Raw genomic sequence first — 13571 nt, 5'->3', positions numbered from 1 at the left:
AAATTTGGGAAAATATATAGTCTATAAATCTAGACGCACCCTAGCGGCAGCAAATATATTTGCTCTGTAGGTGGGTCTAGAAACGAGCCATAGGAACTTTTTGAGTCTCGAACACTGTTTGTCTTCACCAATCACAGCGCTCTATCTGTTTAGAGAGTCGTTGGGCGGTCTTAACGCAATTACGACATGTTTTAATTGGCTTGTCAGGCTAACGTCATCCTGCTCTTTGCTCTAAACAGTCGTAGTGCTACCCTATTGCGTGAAGAGGCAGTTTGAAAGACAGCCTTCATCCCGCCCTGTGGATTGAGCCGAGGTCTACCGGTCGTTGCCAGACTATACATTTAAATGATAGTCTTGTCAGGCTAGAAAATATACACAAATGACTCAGATTGTGTGCTTCAACCGCGGTTTGGACCGGGTCGGATTTTAATTTTCAGGCCGTTGAGGCCTCTATTCCATGTTTTTTTGTTTTACCCAGGTAACCCCCCTCCTCCTTCCAGGTAAGAATTCTGACCAATGAGAGAACAGCTGGTTCATGCATGGCATTTCTTTACAACTTTGGACCGTTTGGGACTGTCACCTTGTGAACACAAACGACCCAAAAGAAAAATGCAACAATTGCATCAGTTTAGCTGCTGAATCACAACGAAGCAAACGAGCCACAGGTCTGAATACACAAAAAATGGACAGACGGACAACCCCAAAGAAAGCGCTCACTGGGTCTCACGCTAGACTGAGCTGTCCCCAATCATCCAGACTTTGGCTGGACAGAAAGAGACACAAGTAATATAATAAGAACTCCCTTTAGATCAGCTCAACACAATTAGATGAAAACACATTACTCCTTCAGCTTCGATATAAACAAAGTCTGCTGTGCTGTATTACAATAAATGCTGATGCTCACCCACATAATGTTCATTTATACCTCGTTAATTTAACAGGGAGATTACACATGAATCAGTAACAGTGTTATGTGGTTTAAATGAGCTCATTTATGCCAATTCTGCTGAGTCATTTGATGCCAAAAGAAATATGTTATCGTTTAATATCTCAACCCTGACATCCCACTGTCATTATTAATGTTTTATCATTTTTATACAGTCTGGTTTTACTGCAAGTTGTTAAACTATAGTTAGCGTGCTTCCATGTTAATGCTGTGTGTAAGTTCTCTATGCACCAAGATGAGGATTTCAAAACCATTCATTTTCATGGCTCCATTTCAGACTGAATCCAACATTTAAGATTGTTGTAATGTAATGGAAGTGCACTGTAATGTCCCTCTTGTATTGAAGCCCCGACATGAGAAATTGTTCTGCCGGTCAGTGCAAAGATTTGCACTCACACAGGAAGAGCAGTGAACCGAGACACTGAGAGCTTCCGCTACAAACAAGCTTAAAATATAGACTTATTTAATTTCTTTCAGAACAATTTCTCATGTCGGGGCTTCAATACAAGAGGGACATTACAGACGAGCATTTTGAAGGTATTTGGATGTTTTTTGGTGTGTCCTTTTGGACGAAGAAAGGTGGTATCCATTCACAACCATTATATGGACAAATTCTGCTGCGCGGACCCCCCCGTAACTCAGAGAAGGCACGGAGGACTCTGAAAATTCTCACAGCTCTTAGTTGACATGAGGGTGAGTGAAATTTGAATTTTGGGTGAACTATCCCTTTAAGACAGAAAACTGTGGGCCAGATGAACATTTTTAAACACATGAGGTCACAGGTTGCCAAGTTTCTGTCCTCTCCTGCAGAAGATTTCTGTTACCACTGGTAAAATTCAGGAGTTGGGAACTTTACAGGTGTGTCTTCACAGCAGAGAAGGACCTTGAGGTGATGTAATCAATGTGCAACCGTTTCGCAATGGTTGTGCGGCAGTTCCTCTTCTATGGCTTTTTGTTGTGTAGATGCGTTCTAATAATGCTGGGGTTTTTATTTTTATTTTTGAGGTTTCTGTTTGCATCACATCACGTTTAAAATATACCCAATCAGCACTGAGTAAACCTCAAGCCCCACCCCGGAGATTTTCGGGGCCGTTCAGAGTAGGCTACCTGTACCCCAAGGCCCACACAAAAGTTCCTGGAAAATAATCTCAAAGTTCCTGCAGTGAAATAGGACTTATGACTGTGACAGCAGTTGAAGGCAGATGGATTGATTTAACAAATTGCCTGACACATTTTTCACATGTATAACATGTAGTTTTAGTCCTCTGTCCCTATAAGAAAAACAGCCTGATGGAAATTCAGTGGTATTGATTTGCCTGGCACTCCATTTTAATTGAACTTGCCTTTTCTACATGAATACACCTCTACTGCCACTGCAGAGCATATGGATTTCATATACCCACATATTTCAGTGATGTGGAAGTGGCTCTTCCGGCTCAGAGATGGGTGGGCAATTTAAGACTCAATAGATTCTGTTCAAGATGACTGCAATTTCTGACCGAGGTCATGGTTCTGTTGCATTTGATGGGACAATCAACCTCTCTATTCAGATATCAGTTTCATCCAGCTGCTACAAAATCTCATTCATTTAAAGCAGATGCGAAGTTCACCCTCAGTGGTGACAAGGGGACACAAAAAGCACTGAAACCTGACCTGGGTCAGTCCTGTGAAGAGGAGTCAGAGCTCGGGGCAATGGCCAAGACCATGCGACTTATTACATTTCAGTCACTGCTTCACACAGAATTTCATTGGTTAAAGGGATAGTTCACCCACAATTCAAATTGCACTCATTATCTACTCACCCTCATGTCGACTAAGGGCTGGGAGAAGTTTCAGAGTTATCCGTGGCTTCTCTGAGTTACAGGGGGTCTCGGCGTAGCAGTGCATGTCATAACGGTTGCAAATGGATACCACTTTTCTTCGTAACAAAAAGACACCAAAAAATCCATCCAAATACCTCCATGCTGCTCGTATGTAATGTCCGTCTTGTATTGAAGCCCCGAAATGCGAAATTGTTCCGAAATTTTTTTAATTAGTCTATATTTCAAGCTTGTTTGTAGCGGAAGCTCCTCTTCCTGGTTTGTCCAATTTGGACGGACCCTCCCTGGTCTCTCCTGGTCTTTTTGTTACGAAGAAAAGTGGTAATCTTATCTTGGCTTAGTTTAGCTTGTCTTGGCTTTATCCTTATTGTGTCTTGTCTTGTCTCATCTTAGTTTAGCTTAAAGCAGAAGTAAGCGGAATATTTGTGTTAATATAAGTCTTAAATAGTTATATCTTCCAACAGCAATCACTTATATAGAGTGTTTGGTCCGAAACACGGGTCTGTCAGTCACTCTGCTCTGCTGTAAGCCGAGGAGAAAACTTTCCTTGTATCCTACAACCTTTATCCAATGAGGAGAGAGAACGGCATAAAGGGGCGGCCCTCTCTGTGTGTGCAGCCAAGGGATGCGCGTGAATGTGGTGACGTAGGGACGAGGGCGGGGACTGCTAACTCCATCGGCTGACAAGAAGTTAGCCAAAACGACCAGATCGCTTACTTCTGCTTTAACTTAGCTTACATTACCTTAGAGATGGTGTTTTCAGGGGGTGAAAACGATATTTTTTGGAAACAGGTCCCAAACACCGCCTCGTGTAGACACCGAAAACGGATATTACAGTCTGTGGACATAACAACATCAATGGCCGACTACTGTCGGTCCCTCAGACACTGCAGCTGAATCCTGTCTGTTAAATCATCATCGATTATCATATTTGCACTGACGCAACTCCAAGTCGATATTTAATAATAATAATAATAATAATAATGTTTGGAGTTTGAATACAGCGGAATACCTTCTTCTTGGCAGCTTTTTGATTTGCTTGCATCAAATTGAGTTTAGGTCAGAGTCCTGATGTACAATTGTTTACATGGCATTGATCATGTTTAAGGTGTCTGCTGTGCTTGGAGGACTACAGTTCATGCTGGAGACAATAATGTTCACAAACTCTGGCTCTGTGAACATTGAAAGCCAGAAGCAAAGACTGTGGTCACCATACATTTACGCCTCATTATTAAAGAGTGCAAATAGGCTGGAAAGAGAGAGAGAGAGAGAGAGAGAGAGAGAGAGAGAGAGAGAGAGAGAGAGAGAGAGAGAGAGAGAGAGAGAGAGAGAGAGAGAGAGAGAGAGAGAGAGAGAGAGAGAGAGAGAGAGAGAGATGGGCTGGAGCAACATCCAGCTGACATAGGGTTAGGGTGCACCCTTCTCAGGTCACCAGGCTGATATGTAGAAACACTCACATTCACACATATGCACACATACTGGTGTGGCCGGTTCATCCTAGCATCACATGTGGGAGGAAGCTGTAGAACCAGGAGAGAACCCCTGTAGGACATGCTATTTCATATGATGCAGGGATTGAATTAGAACAAGGATGTGATTCCAGGAAATAAAGCCAGTTCTGAAGGTGAGTGATGATGTTTGGGATGTAGGGTCATAGATGCAGGGGGAATGCTGCAAATTATGATGAAAGGAAAAGAGGTTGTAAAGGGGAGGATGGAAAGAAGAAGACAGGAAAAATGATGTCATATATTTTACTGTGGCTTTAACAAAGGGGGGATTCAATGCTGCTGATAATAATGGGACTGTAGTATAGTATAATTAAGCAATATCACACGAGAGGGAGTGCTGTTGTAGGCTACTGTATATCAGCACGGCTGTGATTCGGTCGTAGGCACGAGGCCGCAGGCCGAGTGCCGCAGATAAAACACACCATGCTGATATACAGTACAACAGCACGACCTCGAGTGTGATATTGCTTTTATACAACAGTGCTACGAGCGCATTTTAGAACAGTAATAAACTACAAGAGATTATGATTTGTTTGTTTATTTAATCATTTATTTGGCTCCGCCAACAGAAATAGTTCCGCAACTGGAAGGGAGACAAGGCTGTTGCCAGGCAACACATAAACATTTCATACTAGCTTGCTACTAGCTACAAGCTTTTCCACCGAGCTGCTTCCAGTGCTGGTTCTGGTTCGGAGCCCGTGTCTGATTAGCACCGGAGCAACAAGACCAGCGTGAAGACATACAGAGACGTTATCGATACCGTACATTTGTTTATCTGCTATGTAATCAATATACACAGTTGAAGCTAAGTAGCTGAGCTACGTGGCTTAAAATGTACACAGTTTATGGTGTATAGCATTTAGCAGTAGTCTGAGGTTTCACAGTGCATCACTACAAACTGGAGCTAAGACTTTAACCTGCTGCTGCTGCTGATAGAGGATACAATTGCCTCTCACACCACTTGGCTAGTGCCTGGTTGTGGATCTTGTGGTGATATGAAGAGCAGAGATTGGAACCAGGGGTCGGCAGAAGATAAGATGTACAGGGGAAGTCATATCCCTCTGATGGGTCTTCATGGATGGTGCTCTTTATCTCTCTGACAGGAAGTGACGCCTCAGTGGCGGCAACTGTGTCAGTCAAAAGTTGTGTGTGACGTGGAGCAATAACTGAAATTGTTGCGATCATCACCGTCATGTCTACCACAACCTGTTGAGCATTTCAGAGATCAGTGCAGATGCAGTCAGAGGTGACAGGCCAGTGTTATCAAGTACATTAAACTAATATATTTTGGACGATTAGAGATAGAGATTCCCATGTGCACCGCAAGTACATGTAGACTTTCTGCTACTCAACAGCAAAATACTGTCAATTCTCAAATAAAAGTCGAGTCTCGTACTGGCCAGGTCTGGCAACAGGTTTGAGCAAATACAACTTGGTCTCAGTTAGAAGCCGGGGCTATTTCTATTTTATACAAATTATTGTGAATGAACAAAACTTCTCAAAGCCCATGATCGCCTGGTTGAACAGTTTCTAAGCTGCTTAATTTGTGCCCTAGTTCTCAACGAGCTTGACGATTTAGACCCGACCCGACCCGACCCGGTTCAATCCACGGGTGTTGAAGTTCAGACCTGATGCAGCTGGACTCACAAGCATTAATTCTCAGTCCGAACTGAGTTGTTTTTTTACCCGAACTGTGTCCCGTCATATTGATCGGCCAGGCTCCAACTGACCCAAGGAAACGAGTTAAAAATGGTACTTCCTGGTTCTCCGATAGGACACCATTACTACAGAAATAGACGTTTTAGGTGGTACAACCGCGTTTTTATCATCCTAAAAAGACCCATAACAAAAATAAGACCAATTGGTAACACTTGACATGACGGGTAGGTACATGGCACATTCATAAGACCTTTCATAAAGTGTGTGGTGTGATAAAGGGACTTTCTGGGTAACACACTATATTAGTGACTGTTTTATGAGGCCTTCATGAACCATTGCAATAGAATGCTGAATAGTGGTATTTTCTTCTTGTATTTCCTGGTTTGTAACCCGATGTATGAATTCTGAGTCATGCCTTATGAAGCCATCATGAATGCATTACAAACACCTTATGAAAGGTTTTATGTGCTATGCGCCCACCCGTCAACTAAAGTGTTACCAACATGTAAACTTTTAACTACTGAGACCCTTTTCCATGCTTTTATCTCATCATACCTGGATTACTGCAACAGTCTCTTTACCTGCTTGAGTCAACAGTCCATAAATCAGCTCCAGGCTGTTCAGAATTCAGCTGCCAGGGATCATATTAGCATCCTTACCCTGGCTCCCAGTATGTTTTAGAATTGATTTTTAGATCCTACTGATTACGTTTGAAGCACTTCATGCCTCTACCCCCTGCTACATCTCAGACCTTTTACTGTAATACCATGTGTTTTCCTGCTGCCCTGTAAAGCTGCTTTGTAATGCTGTTTTGAAAAATGCTCTATAAATAAAAGATTAAGTGACACTATTCACAACCTTATTGAAACTGAGTCAATATAACCAACAAACAAAACAGATCAGTAAAATAAAGAAACGAGCTGAGGAGACGGGAGTAGAGCACAGATGGCAGGTCCAGCATCCTCGGATTTCTCTTCAGTGCACCCACAGCTGTGGTGCTTCTGGGAAACCCCCCTGACAGTGTGTTGTGGGATTGGGAATGTATTTCCCAATACACTGTGGCAGGCAGGCAGGCGAGCAGCAGACGTCCTTTTCACTGCACACTGTGATACAAAGTGCAATATATGTGTGTAGAACACCAAAAACATAGATAACCACTCAGCCAGCAGTCAGGTTCCTGCTTCTGTTTAATACAGACTGGCCACTGGTACCAGCAATGGTAACTGTTTTCTTCATGATGAGATTAAGATAATCACATTTTTATTAAAACTATTGCACATTGGAAAAAAGTTTTGTGATATTCCTATAAGATTTTTCTCTCCTGTTTGGGTTGTTCTTATGATATTGGTGATCATGATCATTGGATCAGGCTCCACTGTCACACTCCAATGCTGCATTCAAGACAAATCAGAACTCGGATGTTTCCTACCTCCTTCTTGAATAAGTGCAATCAAACGCCACCTCATGTCTGAGCTCAAGCTCTGGGAAGTCGGAAAACATATTTGACGTCACACACCAATCTGCACTCGCGCAGAACCACACAGTCAATGGTAAAACATAGATTTAAATGCAAAATACATTAAAACGTTATGAAATATACAATATTTACTTACAATTACAGATTTCCTGATGTTGTGGAACAAACATAAATTCATGTTGTTAATTCTCTTTGATTTTAGTGATCCGTAATGCTTCTTTAAATAGTTATTGTGCCCCTAATGTTTTAATGTCTTGCGTAAAGCACTTTGAATACAAAGTTTTTCCCGCTCCACCATGTTTTTGGTTATTCCAGTGTGGTGCGTCTCAAACTCTGAGTTTTCAACTGGGAGATTCCGAGTTCCAAGTTGTCTTGAACGCAGCATAAATCTATACTCTAACCCATTCATCAAAACACCCGTGACAGGGGTTTCTCTCATTATGGGGGACATCTTTATACATTATAATGTGGTTTTCCTTGTTTTCTTTTTTCATGCACTGTCTTATTGTTAGGCTCAGAACCGTGTCCACTTTTGTCTGTGTAATATTTGTGATTTCTTATTTGACATTGACACACAGAGTTTGATCTAACTTATCGAAGGCCTTATGGATTTTTTAAGGATATAATGAGAAGACCTGAATCAGTCTGGACTGTGTTGTTTTCAGTAAATGAAAGAGATGTTTTCCACAGCGTGTCATTTTCAGTTTGTGTTTACTTCAAGGACAAAAACTGGAAACGCCAACACTAACATAAACCTCATTCTAGCCCGGAACCCTAACCTAAACCCTCAAACCACCCATTCAGGTGTGAAGACGTATGATGATTGTTTCATACCAGGAATTTGTCCAAATGACTCCATGTTTGTCAGGTCTACTCTGACTTGACATGTTGAACATCAATCAAAACATGCTCCTGAAGATACAACACAAACTCCATCAGCTACTTAAGCTACTTAAATAGAGAACATTTGCATATTTCACCAATTGACTTTATTGTGAAAACTTGATCTTTGCAGACACAAAAATTTGAAATCACACACTTGACCAACAACTCAATCAACAGATTCTTTTAATAAATAATGTCATGAAAACCAAAAACTGACCAAAAAAAGAGAGATTTGTGTACATCTGAATGATTAATGTTTATATATATATTTTTTTTTAATTATTATTACAGGACCAGCTGATCCGGTGGAGTGGGCAGCAGCATGTTATACAAAGCCAGATGATGCAGTGACATTAGCAGAGGGAGTCGATTCAGACACAAAAACGAGTCCAGACTAGAAGGTGATTGGTTGAAGAGAAGAGGGGAGGGGGGTTGGAGGGTAGTTGAAGGGTCAGAACTGTGGCTTCCTAGTCCATGAACCCGCCGTACCTCTTCTGTAGCTCGCTGCCGTTCTCCCAGGCCCGTTTCAACGCCCCCCCACTCTTGCTGCTGTCCACCAGCCACTCGGGCCGCCCCACGCGCCTCATGAAGCCGCCGTATCGCTTCTTGAGGCCGCGGCCCAACACGGCCTCCAGCAGCTCGCTCTGCGTCGCCGCCGCCCCTCCGTCGGCCCGACGCATGAAGCCTCCGTATCTTTTCACCGCTTCCCCTCCCTGACCGTCACCCTCGCCGCCGTGCTCGGCCGCGGCGTTGAGGATCTTTAGGATCCCCAGCCGAATGTTTTCTTCCTCGTCCTGGTTTCCGGCATCGTCCAGCAGCGCCCCCTCTGGAGAGGAGGAGCGACGGGACATGAAGCCGCCGTAACGTTTCATGAAGCCGCCGTACTTCTTGGCCAGCTGGTGCTCCGGCGAGGTCGTGTCCTCGTCGTCGGCCATCATGGCGCCCACTGTTTCCTGTTCCTGTTGTTGACGGGGGTCGGCATCGAGGGGAATGTGGTTTCCTTCCTCCAACAGGGCGTCCCGGCACAGGCGGAGCTTCTGGCTGTCCAACGCGCCGTCGCATTCAAGAGAGCATGTCTGGGGAAAAAAAACAAAATTATAATTATGACTTTCACTTTTCAGCCTCTGCCAATTAAAACAGCTGTTTTACCAGCTGTGTGTCATCACTGCCCCTGAATCCCCTCGTGTGTGTAGCCTATGGTTCAGGGGTTCCGACAGCTCTGTGAGTTGACATGACTGGGCTTGTTATGACCCTTCAGTTATTACATGTTGTTACATTAAGTATTGCTCTATTATCTTAATCATCAATGTGTCACGGCTTACTTGTAGTTTATGAAGCAATGGGAGCTGAATAGTCAGATCAAACACAGACATCACAGTGAATGAATGGGTTGAGGAAAATACTTCAAACAAGAGAAAGAGACAAAGAAACTGTATTTCCACATTCTTTTCAGAAATGACTTTCAGGAATTAAAAGAGAACCAGTCTTTTAATTGACATTTTAAAAATCAATCCTTAGGACCTCAGTCTTAAGGAAACTGTAACTTTTGATAAATCTGAAACGTCAAGTAGATGCTAAATAACTGAGAATGTGAGAAGTGAGTGATTTCAGGCCGTGTTAAATTACACAACATCAATTTTATCCCGTGATGGATTGAGAACGATACTCCCAGCAACCTGTCAGATGGATCACAGAAGAATAAAAGATGAAGAGCGGTTTCTGGCTGTTAGTCTATCACTGTTAGTTTTATTTCCCACCACAGTCACAATGAACTATGACGACGGGGTTCGATGAATAATTACTGAATTTTAAATGGGTGGCAGAGACGTGCAGAGAAAAAGCTCATGACATCTGTCTGCTGTGCAACTGTGCACCCGAGATGGTGTTCAGATAGAGAGCAACAGACACAAAGAGAGAAAGAGTCGACAACAGAGAGAGAGAGATCACAAGTCAACAGATGGCTGGAGAGAAAACCACAGGACGCCGTATTTACAACGCCCTGAAATTACTCCCTCAACAACTAGGAAAATACAATTTCTCCCTTAAATGCATCTGCCCCAGTATGATCCTCGCCCTCCTCCTCCAACCCACTCATCCCAGTCGTCCCTCTGCTATGCTGCTGAGTTCACCTGCTTCTAACCCAGGGCCGTTGCTAGGAATTCTGGGCCCCCTGAAAGCACTGAAGGGCCCCTGCCCCCTGACTTTTCCTCGCCACTTTTTTCTTAAACTATGTATTATTTTATCATTTATTATCATGCTTTTTTCTGTTACTCTTTGTTCTTGACAGTACCTGATGCAATATACTCAATTATTATTATTATTAGTTTACGGGGAGCTACTGTTGCTCTAGCATGGACTAAATCATTTCTATAAGAAAGTAGGGGGTTATTGCTTGGAAAATAAACCATATTTCATGAATATTACAAGTTTTATGGTCTTGTTTTGATGCTGATGCAGCATTTGTCGGGGTTATATGCAGAATAATTTAGTCAAAAGAGATTAGGATACTGGGGGCTGTTGGGGGCCCTGCAGGACTGTGGGCCCCCAACAGCCCCCAGTATAGCCCTTCTCCCCTATGCAACGGCCCTGTCCTAACCTCATATGTGTCAGTGGATTTCACAGACTCCTGTCTGATGGAGCAAGGGAGGGATTCTTGCTGAGCTTTCAGTGCCGCTGGCTTGTAAAGACAAAAATTAATGAACGGGAAAATTGAATTGAGGACATATTGGCACCCAAGGGGTTTGGGGGTGGGGGGTGTGGGCAGCTCCGTCTGGTGGCCATGATGGGAAGTACACAAGTAAGTTCTCAGCGGTTTTCCCTATGCACACGGACAGTTTGTCATATTTCAATCCCTACGAAAATGTATAATAGGCTAGTGATTATATATAAGTTATGCTATTATGACTAAGAATGAAGCACTTTTTAACACCTTCAATTACTACATTATTTAATTTCTCTTGATTGTTTGACTTGACATAGAGTAGAAGTAAGAGGTTACTGATAAATATTTGCTGCTTCCTAAAATAAGGGAGAAAAGGTGTTTTTCTTTTCTGTTAATCAAATGATTTGCACCAGTGAAGCAAAGATGCTGACATCACAATATTACAGAGGGAAAAAACACTTTGCTCTGCCCATAATGACATTACGGAACATATTGGAAATCCTGTCCGTCACAAAATCCACAGCATTGAAAGCATCAAAACGTGCTCAACACGTCAATATTTGTTAAATTGTTTGTACAAAATGAGAATGATATGATGAGACAAGGAAAGGGGGAAATTCCTTCCAAGGAAAGAAGAACAATGACATACAGTATATTTCTAAGGTTTTATTGGTTCGAGGTTGACAGGACACTTTTATTGTGACCGCAGGCATCTAATAACTGAGGAAAGAAGGAATGGAGGAGAGGTGGGAAACCCAAAGAAGAAAGGATACGGGGGACGAACACAAGGACCACAGACGAAAAAAGAGGAAAAAAGGAAATGATGAAAAACAGATTAGGAGAGGAATTTGCGCAGAAAGTAAAAGACGACAGGAGTGGAGGAGAAAAATCAAAGCAAAGGAACAAAAAACAAAAGGATGATATGTATTTTGGTTGATATATCTGAACATTATCATTATCAGGGAGTGATGCAGAGAACATCAGTACGGCTGTGATTCAGCTGTAGGAGTGAGGTTGCGGGCTTATTACCAAAGAGCAGCGTATCATTTAACCGTAATAAACAGATTCTGATTTATTGTGATATGTTTAGTACAATATTTATTAGGCTATGTCAATGGACTGGCACTTTCCTGACCTGCACACTAGCTTACTACACGTTACCTCAGGTGTGCGCTGAAGTATCGAGGCTTCTATCCTTCTGTTCGTCCTCTTTTGATGACTAAAATTGAATTATTAGCTACAGCCTAAGACAGATAACGGCCGTTAATGTAATTCTGACGGTTAATAACATTACGTCTGTGTAGGTGAGTAATTAATGTAGTTAAAAGTCCCAGTGTTGTTGTCCTCTACGTCAGCATTCATGGATTGATTTTCATCTTAGTTGGAGCTAACTGTTGTATCATAGCATATTGGTATTATTAATTTAATGTGGAGCTGCCCAGTGGTGTTATTAATTTATCCTCATATCTAATAAAATGACAGTAGCAAGACGTTGTACAGAGGAGAAACCAGACTGCTGGGCCTGTTTGCCACACTGAGTTAGTGTCTATATAAAAGTCAATTGATGATCAAATATTGAACCTGAGTGAGACAGGATGAGGTCTCTGTCACCTCCTGATCTCATTTAATCTCCTATTAGTTTGCCCCCGAGTGTGTTAGAAATACAAATGGACCTTGTAGTTAGAATCAAATAAAGTCACATTACCAGGGAGGAGAAACCAGACTGCTGTCCCAGCAGGCGATACACACACAGGGCGCACTCCTTCCCGCAGTCTGAGCCCACCACCAGTGACACACACGCACCCAGAACCAACATCCACATGCAGCTGCTGTGTGTGGGGGCAGCCATGGACTGAGGACGGAGGAATCACAAAAACACACTAGTTACAAAAAAATGGACTTGTCACATTGTTAACATTGAACACTTAAAATAAAGAAGAAAATAAAAAAGACAAATAATTATTGAAACATTTTTTTAAATAGGGAGTCATTTAGCACTTTGTACTAACAATGTCACTATTCTGCTTTAACTTTAACTGATACTGAATATTAATATAACAATAAAAGCAGGCTTTCTCTAGACAGTGTGAATTAACAATAAAAATACTAATACAACAAAAATAACTATAATTACATTTTAATAAACATATAAATAGCTATGAAAAAATGTTAAGTGTGAGTTTGTTTAGTGAATGCTACGCATGAACATCAGAGAATTACTCTGACTAGTTGCAGTGACAGCAGTAGTAAACTAGTAATATAATTCTATATTGATAAATTATACAGGGGGAAATACATTGCAGTTGCTAGAATTAAAATGTAACAGCAAAGGAAAGCGTGAAAATTTAAAGATAAATATAAAATATGACAAAAAGGAAACTAAATAATTATGTCCTTATACTACAGCCTGTAAAATACCTACTAATCTGGAAGGATACGCTGCTCCTATTGAAAGGTGATTGTTGAAATATACAAAATTACAGCTGCATATGGTGTAAAAGTCAAAGTAGTTATAAGTTTGTTGTAAATAAAGAAGTCAAGACCTTACCTCTGTTGTTTTTATTTTATTTTACTTAAAAGCCTTTCTGTGTCTTCCTCGTCCGCGCGCGCCCTC

General features: G+C 41.9%; 1 protein-coding gene across 1 annotated transcript; it reads right to left on the bottom strand.

Annotated features, from left to right (window-relative positions):
- Positions 1–8706: 8706 nt before the first annotated feature.
- LOC311001235 (proenkephalin-A-like) lies at positions 8707–12806 on the bottom strand (the record flags this gene model as incomplete). Its single annotated transcript, XM_083992265.1, has 2 exons — positions 8707–9371; positions 12663–12806. The coding sequence occupies 2 exons, from the start codon at positions 12804–12806 to the stop codon at positions 8763–8765; spliced, it is 753 nt and encodes a 250-aa protein (XP_083848391.1). The 3' UTR covers positions 8707–8762.
- Positions 12807–13571: the final 765 nt, after the last annotated feature.

The sequence above is a fragment of the Trachurus trachurus genome (assembly GCF_905171665.1).
Source record: "Trachurus trachurus genome assembly, chromosome: 17".
NCBI lineage: Eukaryota > Metazoa > Chordata > Actinopteri > Carangiformes > Carangidae > Trachurus > Trachurus trachurus.
This window is presented reverse-complemented; position numbering and strand designations above follow the sequence as displayed.